At 32.3% G+C, this 11,293-nt stretch overlaps 1 protein-coding gene across 1 annotated transcript; it reads left to right on the forward strand.

The window, feature by feature from the left end:
* The first annotated feature begins 547 nt into the window (after positions 1–547).
* LOC143603880 (transcription initiation factor TFIID subunit 5-like) lies at positions 548–4,581 on the forward strand. The gene is made up of 19 exons (XM_077080547.1): positions 548–819; positions 950–1,031; positions 1,117–1,195; positions 1,279–1,376; positions 1,478–1,534; positions 1,648–1,735; positions 1,833–1,942; positions 2,025–2,132; positions 2,210–2,361; positions 2,430–2,540; positions 2,629–2,698; positions 2,770–2,806; positions 2,908–3,072; positions 3,163–3,239; positions 3,316–3,432; positions 3,503–3,768; positions 3,850–3,945; positions 4,035–4,110; positions 4,296–4,581. Exons 1-19 carry the CDS (start codon positions 659–661, stop codon positions 4,347–4,349), a joined length of 2,004 nt encoding a protein of 667 aa, XP_076936662.1. The 5' UTR covers positions 548–658; the 3' UTR covers positions 4,350–4,581.
* Positions 4,582–11,293: the final 6,712 nt, after the last annotated feature.

The raw sequence follows: 11,293 nt of genomic DNA on the forward strand, positions 1-11,293 counted from the left end.
ATAAACGTAAGGGTAAATAGGCATTATATAAATTATTATTAATAAAATAAATCAAAATGGGTAAATTTGCACATTTTTTGGTTAAGGAAGGGGAAATATGCATTTAAAAGTTTGGGTTGGTAAATATGCATTTAAGCAGTTTTAGAGGGGGAAATATGTCATTGCCTCGAAAAGGGGACAATTGCATATCCCCCCCCCCCCTCCCACTAAACCATGTTTACTACGTATTTTTTTTTTACCTTTTTAAATAGTTGAAATTAGTAGTCTCTTCCATAATTTATCGTTATTGGTACATGCTGCTTACAACTGTGTTATGGACATGAGATATAAAGTAGTTAAAAGAGTCGTATTCATGTTTGTATCTGTGAGATACAACTGCCCCTAACCTGTTTAACACGATAAGACCTGTTTTGCCAGCCCTACTTTTAGGGATGAGTGAGTGTTTTGAAATCTAAGTTAACAATGCTAAGGATTTATCTTTTCAGATAGGTCTTTTGATTAATTGTGCTTAATATTAGCTAGACGTGATGTCAACTTTGTTATTTGTTCGTGTTTAATATTATCGTTTTGTGTACTGATTTGAGTTTATTTTGAACAAGTTTGGATTTGATCTGACAATATTTTATATTTTAGTTACAGAAACATAAAGGAAACAGAAATGGAAGACGAGTTAGATAAAATTGTATTTCAGTATTTGAAGAAAAAGGGATTTACACAAACTGAGCAGATTTTACAACAAGAAAAACAGAACAAGAACAACAAGAATGCCAATGATGCTTCAGACTCGGATCTTACTAAACAAATCCTCACATTCTCTGAGTACTTTCTTTACCCTCTCTTCACTTTGTTCCTGACTGTTAATTAGTTATTTGTCATTAGTGCATGCAATCTCTCTTGGAGGTTAAAAAATGCCCAATAAAATATGAAAGGATTTTGCTGCAAATTTCAGGTCTGAAAATATCCCTGCAATGTACCACGATGGATATAGCAAGTTGAGATCGTGGACTTATAGTTCACTAGATGAATACAAGGTGCTAATATACCGAATCGCTTCATGTTCTCTACATAGTATATATGTGTCATATCTTAACTTTATATGTGTTTTAACAAATGCAGCATGAATTGCTTCGTGTTCTCTATCCAGTATTTATTCATTGCTTCATGGATCTCATAGCAAAAAGTCATCTTCAAGAAGGTACCCACATTATATCTTGAATGTACTACATATTAATTGGATTGTCCTTTCTACTTTCTTAAAACTTGTGCTTGGATTTTCAGCCCGAGCATTTTTCGATACCTTCCGTGAGGATCATGAGATGATGCATTCACGTGATCTCAAAAAGTTAGCCGGTGTTCTTTGTCCGTCTCATCTGGATGTTAGTTATCTGATACCTTAAACCTCTCACCTGTGCTAATTGTTTAAAAGTTAAAACACTTTCATTATGTCCGAATAAATCCTTCTTTTATGAATACACAGGAGATGGAGTTTGCTCATACTTTAAGGCAGAGCAAAGTGAATATAAAGATATGTCAGGTAATACCAAAATCATGGTTTTGTTCTAATATGCAGATGATGTTATGTACTTAGCAAATTTGTTATAAATTTATGTTTCAAACAAGTTTTTGTAAATTTTTATTCTTGTGCAGTATTCTTATGAGCTTCTTCTGCAATATCTACACAACACTAAGTCGATTACAATGCTTGGTATTATCAATGAGCACATAAACTTTCAAGGTGATTTCTTATTTTCTTATTACAAATTAATATTTACTTTTGTATCCATTCTAAAATTGATTCCATTTGCTAATTAAACTTGTAACTGTTTTAACAGTTTCTCCTGGACAACCTAGCTCAATTTCTGATGATGCTGAAGCCTTTTCACTTGTTGGAAGTGGTCAAGATGCTGCTAACCTAATAAATCAGAAAGAAATACATTGGGGGGTTGGTCAATTTTCGGTCAATTTGCACATAGTATAGCGTAATAGAGTTAAATGATTATTATTGACCCTAAAAAGTTCTACAGTTGCTTGAAGATACAATAGAAGATCGGCTTGATAAAGCAGGCGGTTTGCTCTCAGATTCAGAAAAGACAGAAGGTGATGCTAAAGAAGGGGAGTTGGATGAAAATAAGGTATTTATTTGCATTTTAGCATATGCATTCTTTTATTTTTTTGTAAATTACAGATAAGCTCTGTGTTTATTGTTCAGAAAAAATCAGCAGAGGGTGGAAAGCAAGGTGGGCCCCTCAAGAAGTTAAAGAAAGACAAGGTTGGTGCTGCAGCTGTGAAAGGTGCTAAAGGGGAGGGTGACAAGTCAGCAGCTGCTCCACGTGTCAAACCAGAGCTTACTTTGCCCACAATGTATGGTTTTTTCTTTGTCAAGTTCTAATATTTGCTATATTTTATTGATTTTTTATTTATTGTCTCAGACCAACAGACGTTGAGAATTCTATACTTGAAGACCTTCGTAACCGTGTACAATTGAGCAATACAACACTTCCATCAGTTTGTTTCTACACATTTATTAACACACATAATGGGTATGTAATTAAATAATTATGTATGACTATGTGACCCTCTTGCAAAACTTTATATTTTACTAATTTTATCTTTGTATTCTTGCTTTAGATTAAATTGTTCATCAATATCCCATGATGGATCATTGGTTGTTGGTGGATTCTCAGATTCATCACTCAAGGTTTTTTAGCTAATGCTTATTTATTTTTATATTTTTATCTGATTTCTAAACTTTTAACTATTTGACACCAGGTGTGGGATGTTGCAAAACTTGGGCGCATGGGCAGTTGTAAGTCATTCTACTTGTTACCTATATTTGTTTTTAAAATTTTTGGAATAATAAAGACTTGTCTCTTGATGATGTATGACTAAAATATGGGATGATGTCAGCTATGCTTCAGAGTGAAAATGATTCGGGCCTGAATGAAAACACACTTGGTTCAAATGGTGGAAAAAGAGCTTACACATTGTATCAGGGCCATTCTGGACCTGTTTATTCAGCTTCATTTAGTCCTTGGGGAGATTTTCTTCTTTCATCTTCTTCAGATTCAACAGGTATGTTATTAGAAAAGTTACATCTTCTATCATCTTCATCAGATTTAACAAAATATATGTATTTACAAGATAGTTTATGATCTTATGCAGTACGATTGTGGAGCACAAAGTTCAATGCAAACATTGTTTGCTACAAGGGTCACAATTATCCTGTTTGGGATGTTCAGGTAAAAACCATTATTCCTTTACATATTGTTCCGACTTTCTTTTAACATTTTCCTTAATTTCTTTTCGAGTATGCAGTTTAGTCCACTTGGGCATTATTTTGCGAGTGCATCTCATGACAGAACCGCAAGAATTTGGTCAATGGATAGAGTACAGCCTTTAAGGATATTAGCAGGACATCTATCTGATGTTGATGTGAGTAATAATAATCGTATCTGTAACATTACATTAATTATGTTTATTAATAGTGGTTTATTTTGGGCAGTGTGTACAATGGCATGTGAACTGCAATTACGTCGCGACTGGATCGAGTGACAAAACAATTCGCATGTGGGACGTATCATCGGGAAACTGCATGCGGATTTTCATTGGTCATAGGAGTTCAATCTTATGTTTGGCCATGTCACATGATGGTAGATATTTGGCGTCTGGTGATGAAGATGGTACCATAATGATGTGGGATGTTTCTAGTGGTCGTTGTATCACTCCCCTTATGGGCCATACATCCTGTGTTTGGTCCCTTGCTTTCAGGTAAACTATCTTATTATTCATTTTAATCATATCCAAACGGTCTAAATGTGCTAAAACTCAAATGTTACCTAATGTTTTCAGCTGTGAAGGATCACTCCTTGCATCTGGTTCTGCTGATTCATCTGTCAAATTATGGGATGTAAACACAAGTGTAAAACCGCCAAAATCTGAAGACACGTAAGCTTTCTAGTCTACTTGGTTCTTTTCATTTTGTTGTAATGTAGACACCTAATATATCAATCATTTTTTCTGTTTTTGGTTAATAGTAAAAATGGAAATACAAACAGACTCAGATCAGTGAAGACTCTGCATACCAAATCTACTCCAGTTTATTCTTTAAGGGTAAACACATCACACTCGGTCAAACTTTTAGTTGATCTTAACAAGAATAGGAGTGTAAACAAGCCGAGCTTGAGCTTAGATGAACTTGGGTTTGGCTCATTTACATCTATAATTCAAGAAAACATCATTTAAGTGGATCATACTCTTTTAAGTTGTGCATTGAAAATAGTTTTGTTTTGTGACAGTTTTCGCGAAGGAATCTACTATTTGCTTCCGGGGCTCTTTCAGCAAATCTGTAAAATGTTAGTATGGAAGTTTTCCAGTGTAGTCTTTCTTTTGTTGCTGCAACTACCATGTAGTTTTTTTTTTTTTATTTTATCCTAAGTTGTAAAACTCTTATCATCGAAGCTTATTATGAGTATGTAATTTAGCTTTCGGATTTAAGCCTTAGAACTAGTGTACTTGTAACAATGTTCTAGCTATACACAAAGTATTGCCTGATTAATGACAAGCTGGCTGAGGTTAGCAAAAATATTGTTGTTTGGATTGGAGAAGGTGAGTTCATAAGATGGTATGATAAAAATTTAAAAAATTTTAAAACATATTAATTTTGGTCAAAACACCAACTCGTCACTAACCTTATTATTATTGATAGATCTTATTAACAAAAAAATTGAAAAACAAAATATTTGTCACTAGGACATATTACAGTCGGTACATGGGTTAGTAAAAAAATTGGTCGCATGTGGGAAATAGAGGTATACAAAAAAACTGGTTCGCAAACCGTTTCAAACCGCCAGTTTCAGGACCGGTTCATCTTAAGATCTACCAAGCTAGTTTTAAAACCAATCCGGCTTGAGGAAACCGGTTAAAACCGGACCGAATCGATGTGACCAGGCCGGGCTATCTTGCTTCTAAACCAGTTTATAAACCAAATTGGTTTTGTACACCTCTAGTGGGAAACATACTATGATGGACTCTCTCTCAACAATCTATCTGTCTATAACATTGAAGATAAGATTTCAGATAAGATTCTTATCCTAGTTTTTTATGTGTTTTTTAGTTGTTTGTTAAGTGGGAGACATTACTTTTGGAATACAAGTTAGTAAAAAAAGTTGTCACATGTGGCCATGTGGGAAACATATTGCGATAGACTATCTCTCAGCTATCTGTCTATAATACTGAAGATAAGATTTTAGATAAGATTCATATTCAATTTTTTAGGTGTTTGTTGGGTGGGAGACATTATTGTCGGAACATGGGTTAGTAAAAAAAATCGGTCGCATGTGAGAAACATATTGCAATGGACTATCTCTCAACAATTTGTCTTTAATATTAAGATAAGATTTCAGATAAGATTCATGTTAAAGTTTTTTTTAGGTGTTTGTTGGGTGAAAAGATGCTTTGAATAAGATTTTAGAAAAGATTCTTATCCAAGTTTTTTAGGTGTTTGTTGGTTGGGAAAATGGTTTGAGATGAATAGATGATCCCTCATAAATCCGTTTATAAAAGTGAAGATAAGATTTCAAATAAAATTTTCGAAGGTTTTTACTACAAAAACTTGCTATAAGTGTTTTCCTTTTTGTCTCAAAACCTTCCTATTTTCATGTATTATACCATTCTTGTTAATTTGGTGGTAATTATTAATTTGGAATTGACGGTCTCCAGAAACTCAGACATGGGATTGATGTGGACTTTGAGCATCCACGATAGGGTGTAAAACCCAAGATCTAGATGATGTGGATGATATAAGACAAAAAGGACATTACCTTTTCTTGTTATAGGCTAAAAGTTTGTTTCATAAGTTTGAGACTGCAAACTTCATACATACATCATACGTGGCAACTCACAACCACACATAATATGATTTTAACATTATGTGATGGTTTATGGAGGTTTGTTAAGTGAAGTTTTTAAGAAAAATTTGAAATATGGTGTGATAGTTTGTAGAGGTTTGTTGTTGTAGTTGCTCTTAGAATTAAATTAAGGCAATGTATGACAGCTTTTGCATCCAACTGAAGTTAAGGTAAACTAGCATACTTTTCAATCTAACTCTACACGAAGTCCATTGTTGACAACTTCTTTGAATACAAGATAGCTAGTAAGCTACATGGTAAGCAAACATGTTTCAAATCTCTTTAGTAGTTCTTCCAAGTTAAGGTTTTGAGAAGAAACAATAACTTCTTGTTCCTCGAAATCAATTTTTTTTATCTCAATTATGGTACTTTTGAAAATTTTGGAAATGCAGTATAATACAAAAATATGTGTATTTTTATTTGTAATATCCAAAAAATGCAATACATAATGTACAATAAATATACACATGTCTTTAAAACCAAAATGACTTGTTATGACCTAATATGACTTCGTGCCATTTAAATCATTGAACTCTCACATGCCAAAACCCACTAAAGTCCAATGTGTAAAGTTAATCATATTCAACTTTTTAACATTAAATAATTTGTTATCACATTACTTGTTTTGTGTAACCTAAATAAACTCACTAACACATTCTAACGCTCATAAGTGTACAAATACTCATAAACATACCTTTTAACAGCAAAAAAGGCTTGTTATGACCTAATATACAACTAATCTAGTAACCTGAACTAACTCAATTCACTAACACATGACAAGATCCACAGTGTAAAATTGATCCAGAGGTAGTACCATCTTCTAAAAAAATTATTTTTTTCGCAAATCCGACTCAATCACCCATACCGTACCAGCTCAATTAGAAACGGTCCAAACCCACTTCACCGAACCACCAAGGTCTGATCCGACCTAGAAAGCACTCCGAGAAATCGTAGTCAAACTATACAGATTCATGGGAGTACATTTTGGTTTTAAGACTCTTAATGAAACTAAATCTAAGAACATAAAACACTTGATAAATTCCCTTCAGCATTCCATCCACTACATTCAATTCAAAATCAATAAGAATAGAATTAATCAAAACTCATCTCCTCATGTAGTAGTGTATTTAGCTATAAAACTATGAAATGATGTCTTTAAATGTTGTGTTATTGAAATTAAAAACTCAAAACCTTTCAACTTTGAAACACCAGACAAAAAAAACCCTCGAATATAAGGTGACAAACATTACCCCCATAAAATGTTAGGCTCACAGTTTGTTTGAGTGTAATCTTGCGACTCATTCTGCTAGTGCCAAAGCGGTATAATGTATCATCTATATCTACTAGGCCGGTTCTAACTAGTGCGTTTGTTTTTAATACAATTGTGATATGTGCAGTTAGAAAAAAAGGAAAACATCGAAAATAGTCAAGTTAACAACCCTAAATCTTCAACAAATAAGCAAATCTAAAAAGATCGTTCGACATATATATAGAGCACCCGTGTAGCCAACACATAATAATCCGAGTTAGTCCATATCCATTAGATGTTGGTGTTGAATATTGTGTGACCGTGGCGTGGACCCAAGTGTCTCTGTGTGTTATGCTATGTCGGTTACGTACACAAGTGCCCCTCTACTCAACGTGCTTAGTTGATAATTAATATGGAGATTATTTTTTAAAAATAACTAAAGTCCGCCTAAAAAAAGCCCGCACAAAGACAGAGTTCAGCTCCTAGTACGAGATTGGAAGGATTTTATTTACTTACAATATAAAAAAGACATGATTTAAAAACTTAAGTTAATTAAAATACATCTGCAAGTCTTCATAAAAGTTTATATAAACCCTAATAGAGCCTAAAATTTCTTCATAGATGCTGAATGTAGCAACCATTTCAGGCAAATTGCATAGAAGATGCCACACTTAAGAAACATATAAGCAAGGAGAAACATCTAGTTAGTTAGTTAGTTAGTTATAGTACATTCAAGATGCAGTAGATTAAAAACATATAAAATACAATTTAAATTGTATAAAGACAATTTTAAAAGTTTACAAATAAAGGAAAATTATTATTGTAACATGCTGAAAGCAAACACTTAGCAACAACTTTCAAGTTTCAACTTCAAGAGCCACATCGAGCAAGCCTCATTGGGGTCCCCCACAGCCCCAGGCCTCTTCCAAGAGCCATTACAAAACTAATATTTAAAACTTAAAAGCCACTTGATCATGCACTTAGTAGCCTTTTAAAACTTGAAATCAGCTTAATCTTTAAAAAGCGCCATCTCTTTGAAAACACAATACAGATTGCGTATTTCGTATTAGTTTATTGTGATCATAGTACACTAACTAACAACCGGCCACTTAAAATAAAAGTATATAAACTGACCAGAAGCAATAAACAAGTATATTATCTAATAAGTGCATTGTTCACTAGAGCTATATATAAAGAAAAAAAATACAAAAATAAGAACGTCAAAACAACACTGTTATGCTAAATTGAATAAAAATTTAAACTACAATGTACGATTTGCTGAAAAGAAACATAATCGACAAGATCAAAATGAGACATGAAACTGCGTAAATTTAAAAAAAAAATACATGGAACTTACCAGAGTGTGTTTGCTAATTCAATAAAGAATAACATTGATCCAAGTGATATATATCACAACCTTCCAAAAGCACAAGCTGATGCATTAAGATCAAAAGAGGTGGCCTTCTTTAAAAAGATTACTACGCTGCAAACTGTGCTACAGAAACGTAAAATATACGCCCACGCGCGTGTATACAACAAACTAGCAGATTGAATCAAAAAAACCTAAAAATCTACATCAGTTAGTATATATGTATTTAGTATAGTGAAGATCTTAGCTAATATAGAATTTGACTACCAATAAGTTCAATGGCTATAAAATTAAACACAAACTACATAAAATTGATGTGTCACCTCTTAACGTACTGGTAAACTCTGATCAAGCAATTAATGTAAGCGTGTGTTGCCAAACAATTAAAATGCTAATACTTTGTGAACAGTATATATAGATTTCTCTGTACTTCCACAAGTTTGAGTTTTATACACACACTTGAGAAGTTATGTTGTCAATTTTTTCTTAAATCCTCAATTTGTTAATATGAACTCAATTAAACGATATTCAAATAGTGGGTTCAAATTGATCACATATATACAACTACATTCACTATATTCATAATATGCATTTAAATTACTTTTTTATTATGATAATTAAGACACTCTTTATAAGCATGCCAATATGCCACTCTTAAAATTCAGCTAGTAATATCAATAGCCCCAAATAAACTAAAAACCTTCTAAAATCTAGACTGAAAAACTCACTCAATGTATGAACGGAGATCATATACAGGTTTATAAGAAGTTCTCTATAGCAAACAGATATGAGGTTATTTCAAGACAACAAACCATCCCACAGAACAATTAAAATTACTAAACTGTAACATATAAATAAAGCACAAAAAAAACATGTTTGTGTTCGGTCGTCCAGCTTTAACCGATTAAAGGAACGAACAAGTACTCTTGTTCATCTTCGACCACAAATAAGAAAATAAGTGTGTTCATGTTTGTTTAATTCGGTCAATAACGGTATAAACAAATAGTTCACAACACAAAAAAATATTAAGAAAGGAATATACACATATAAAATTTAGATGAACGAATATAAACAAAAAATACAACTATACTAGGCAACCTAAATGGGCATAAATTGCAACGGGCCTAAACAATTTAAACGAAGACATAAACAAACTTAAAACAGTCAAACTTAAAAGAGCATAAACAAACAAACGGCACGTGCGTGCTCATATGTGCGTTCCCTTTGACTAAATGAACAAAAAGTTTTGTTCATGATCGTGTGTTTATTAAATAAATGAACATCATGTCAAAAGGTTCACCAAATGTTTGGTTCGTTTTCAGACCTATAAATAACTTTTGTATACTAAAAATTTTAATTACTTTCACAAATTTGATTATTCAATAGACTTTTTAACTTTATAATTTTAAAGAAGTGAAAATTTCGGTAAAACCTTAATAGCTAGTGATCAAAAACCAATATCATGTATTCCAAATAAACAATATGCAAAATTAATTCAAAATGCAAAATAGTAGAAAAAAAAATAAACGTAATTAAAAAAAAGATTAAAAAAACGCATCATCTAAAAAATCAGAAACGCAGTCAAAGTGATGTGATGTAAAGATAAAATAGTCAGAAACTGCCTTAATTAGGTTACAACCAAAGAAACATGTACACCCTGATTATGGTAACTTTCTGTGGGTAAAAATCAACTTGTTTTACAATCTTGAGGTGCTTAATTATTAAAATCTAAAAATGAATGAAAATCAAACAAAGTAAAAATAATTCTCAATTAATCTAAGATAACCCAACCTAGTTCTTAAAATTTTGTTAAGATTCTAACAAAATACTATTAAAACCTAAAAAAATAAAATTAAAAATAAACATAAAGATTAAAAAAATATAGTGAATTTATAGCTAGTCAAATACTAGTCAGTTTTCCGTTGATTTAAAACAGTAAACCATGAAATGTAACATTTTCCTAAAACTAAACCCTAATTAACTAGTCTTATCAATACTCAATAATATATTATACAAGTACAATCCTCAATATTTTATTCATTGAAATCCCAAACAAAGACCCTAACAAGAGACTGTTTGTGTATTTCAAGCCTGTTTTGCTTCTGTATTTCAAGCCTGTTTTGCCGGGAAAATCCCAACAAAATTAAAAAAAAAAACATGTTTGATTTTAATTAACAAAAAAAATGTACACCCCTTGAGCAGATTAAGAATGAAGATGACAGATAGAGCAGTGAGCACCCAAAACAATCATACAACATTTGGTACAACTTGACTTTGTGTGCTCACTCTCTTCTGTCAACTATATCTCTCTGTCCCAAATAAGGTATGAAATAATAAGACCAAAAGATTTCAAAGTCAGATCTGAGAAGAGAAAGCGAAATAATATACATTTAAGGAAATGTAACATCTAGGGTTTGGTATGTTAAAAAAAACAAAAAATCCCAGAAAACTAAAACAAGAAACATAAGTACTAGACTCTTACTCGTATCATTAAAAAATGTTACTTGGTGTACTTTGGTGGATGATGGGAGATATGAAACAGTACCGGTTTCTAGAGAGAGAATGGATGGTGAGGGTAGAGAGATGAAGGGAAGTGAGATGAACAGTTCCAGTGACTTTCGGGTTCTTATCGACTTGCTTTTGGTATTATTTTTGTTTATTTTATAAACATATTGTAACCTCTTAAAATTGTTATGTGAAAAAAAAAACTTGGTTCTCTTGGATGAGAGTTATTATCATTATCTATCATTTATCCATTTAATTTCGAAC

This window comes from Bidens hawaiensis, unplaced genomic scaffold, assembly GCF_021521415.1.
Source record: "Bidens hawaiensis isolate Kalapana, Puna unplaced genomic scaffold, B.hawaiensis_p1.1 tig00001961_1, whole genome shotgun sequence".
Taxonomy (NCBI): domain Eukaryota; kingdom Viridiplantae; phylum Streptophyta; class Magnoliopsida; order Asterales; family Asteraceae; genus Bidens; species Bidens hawaiensis.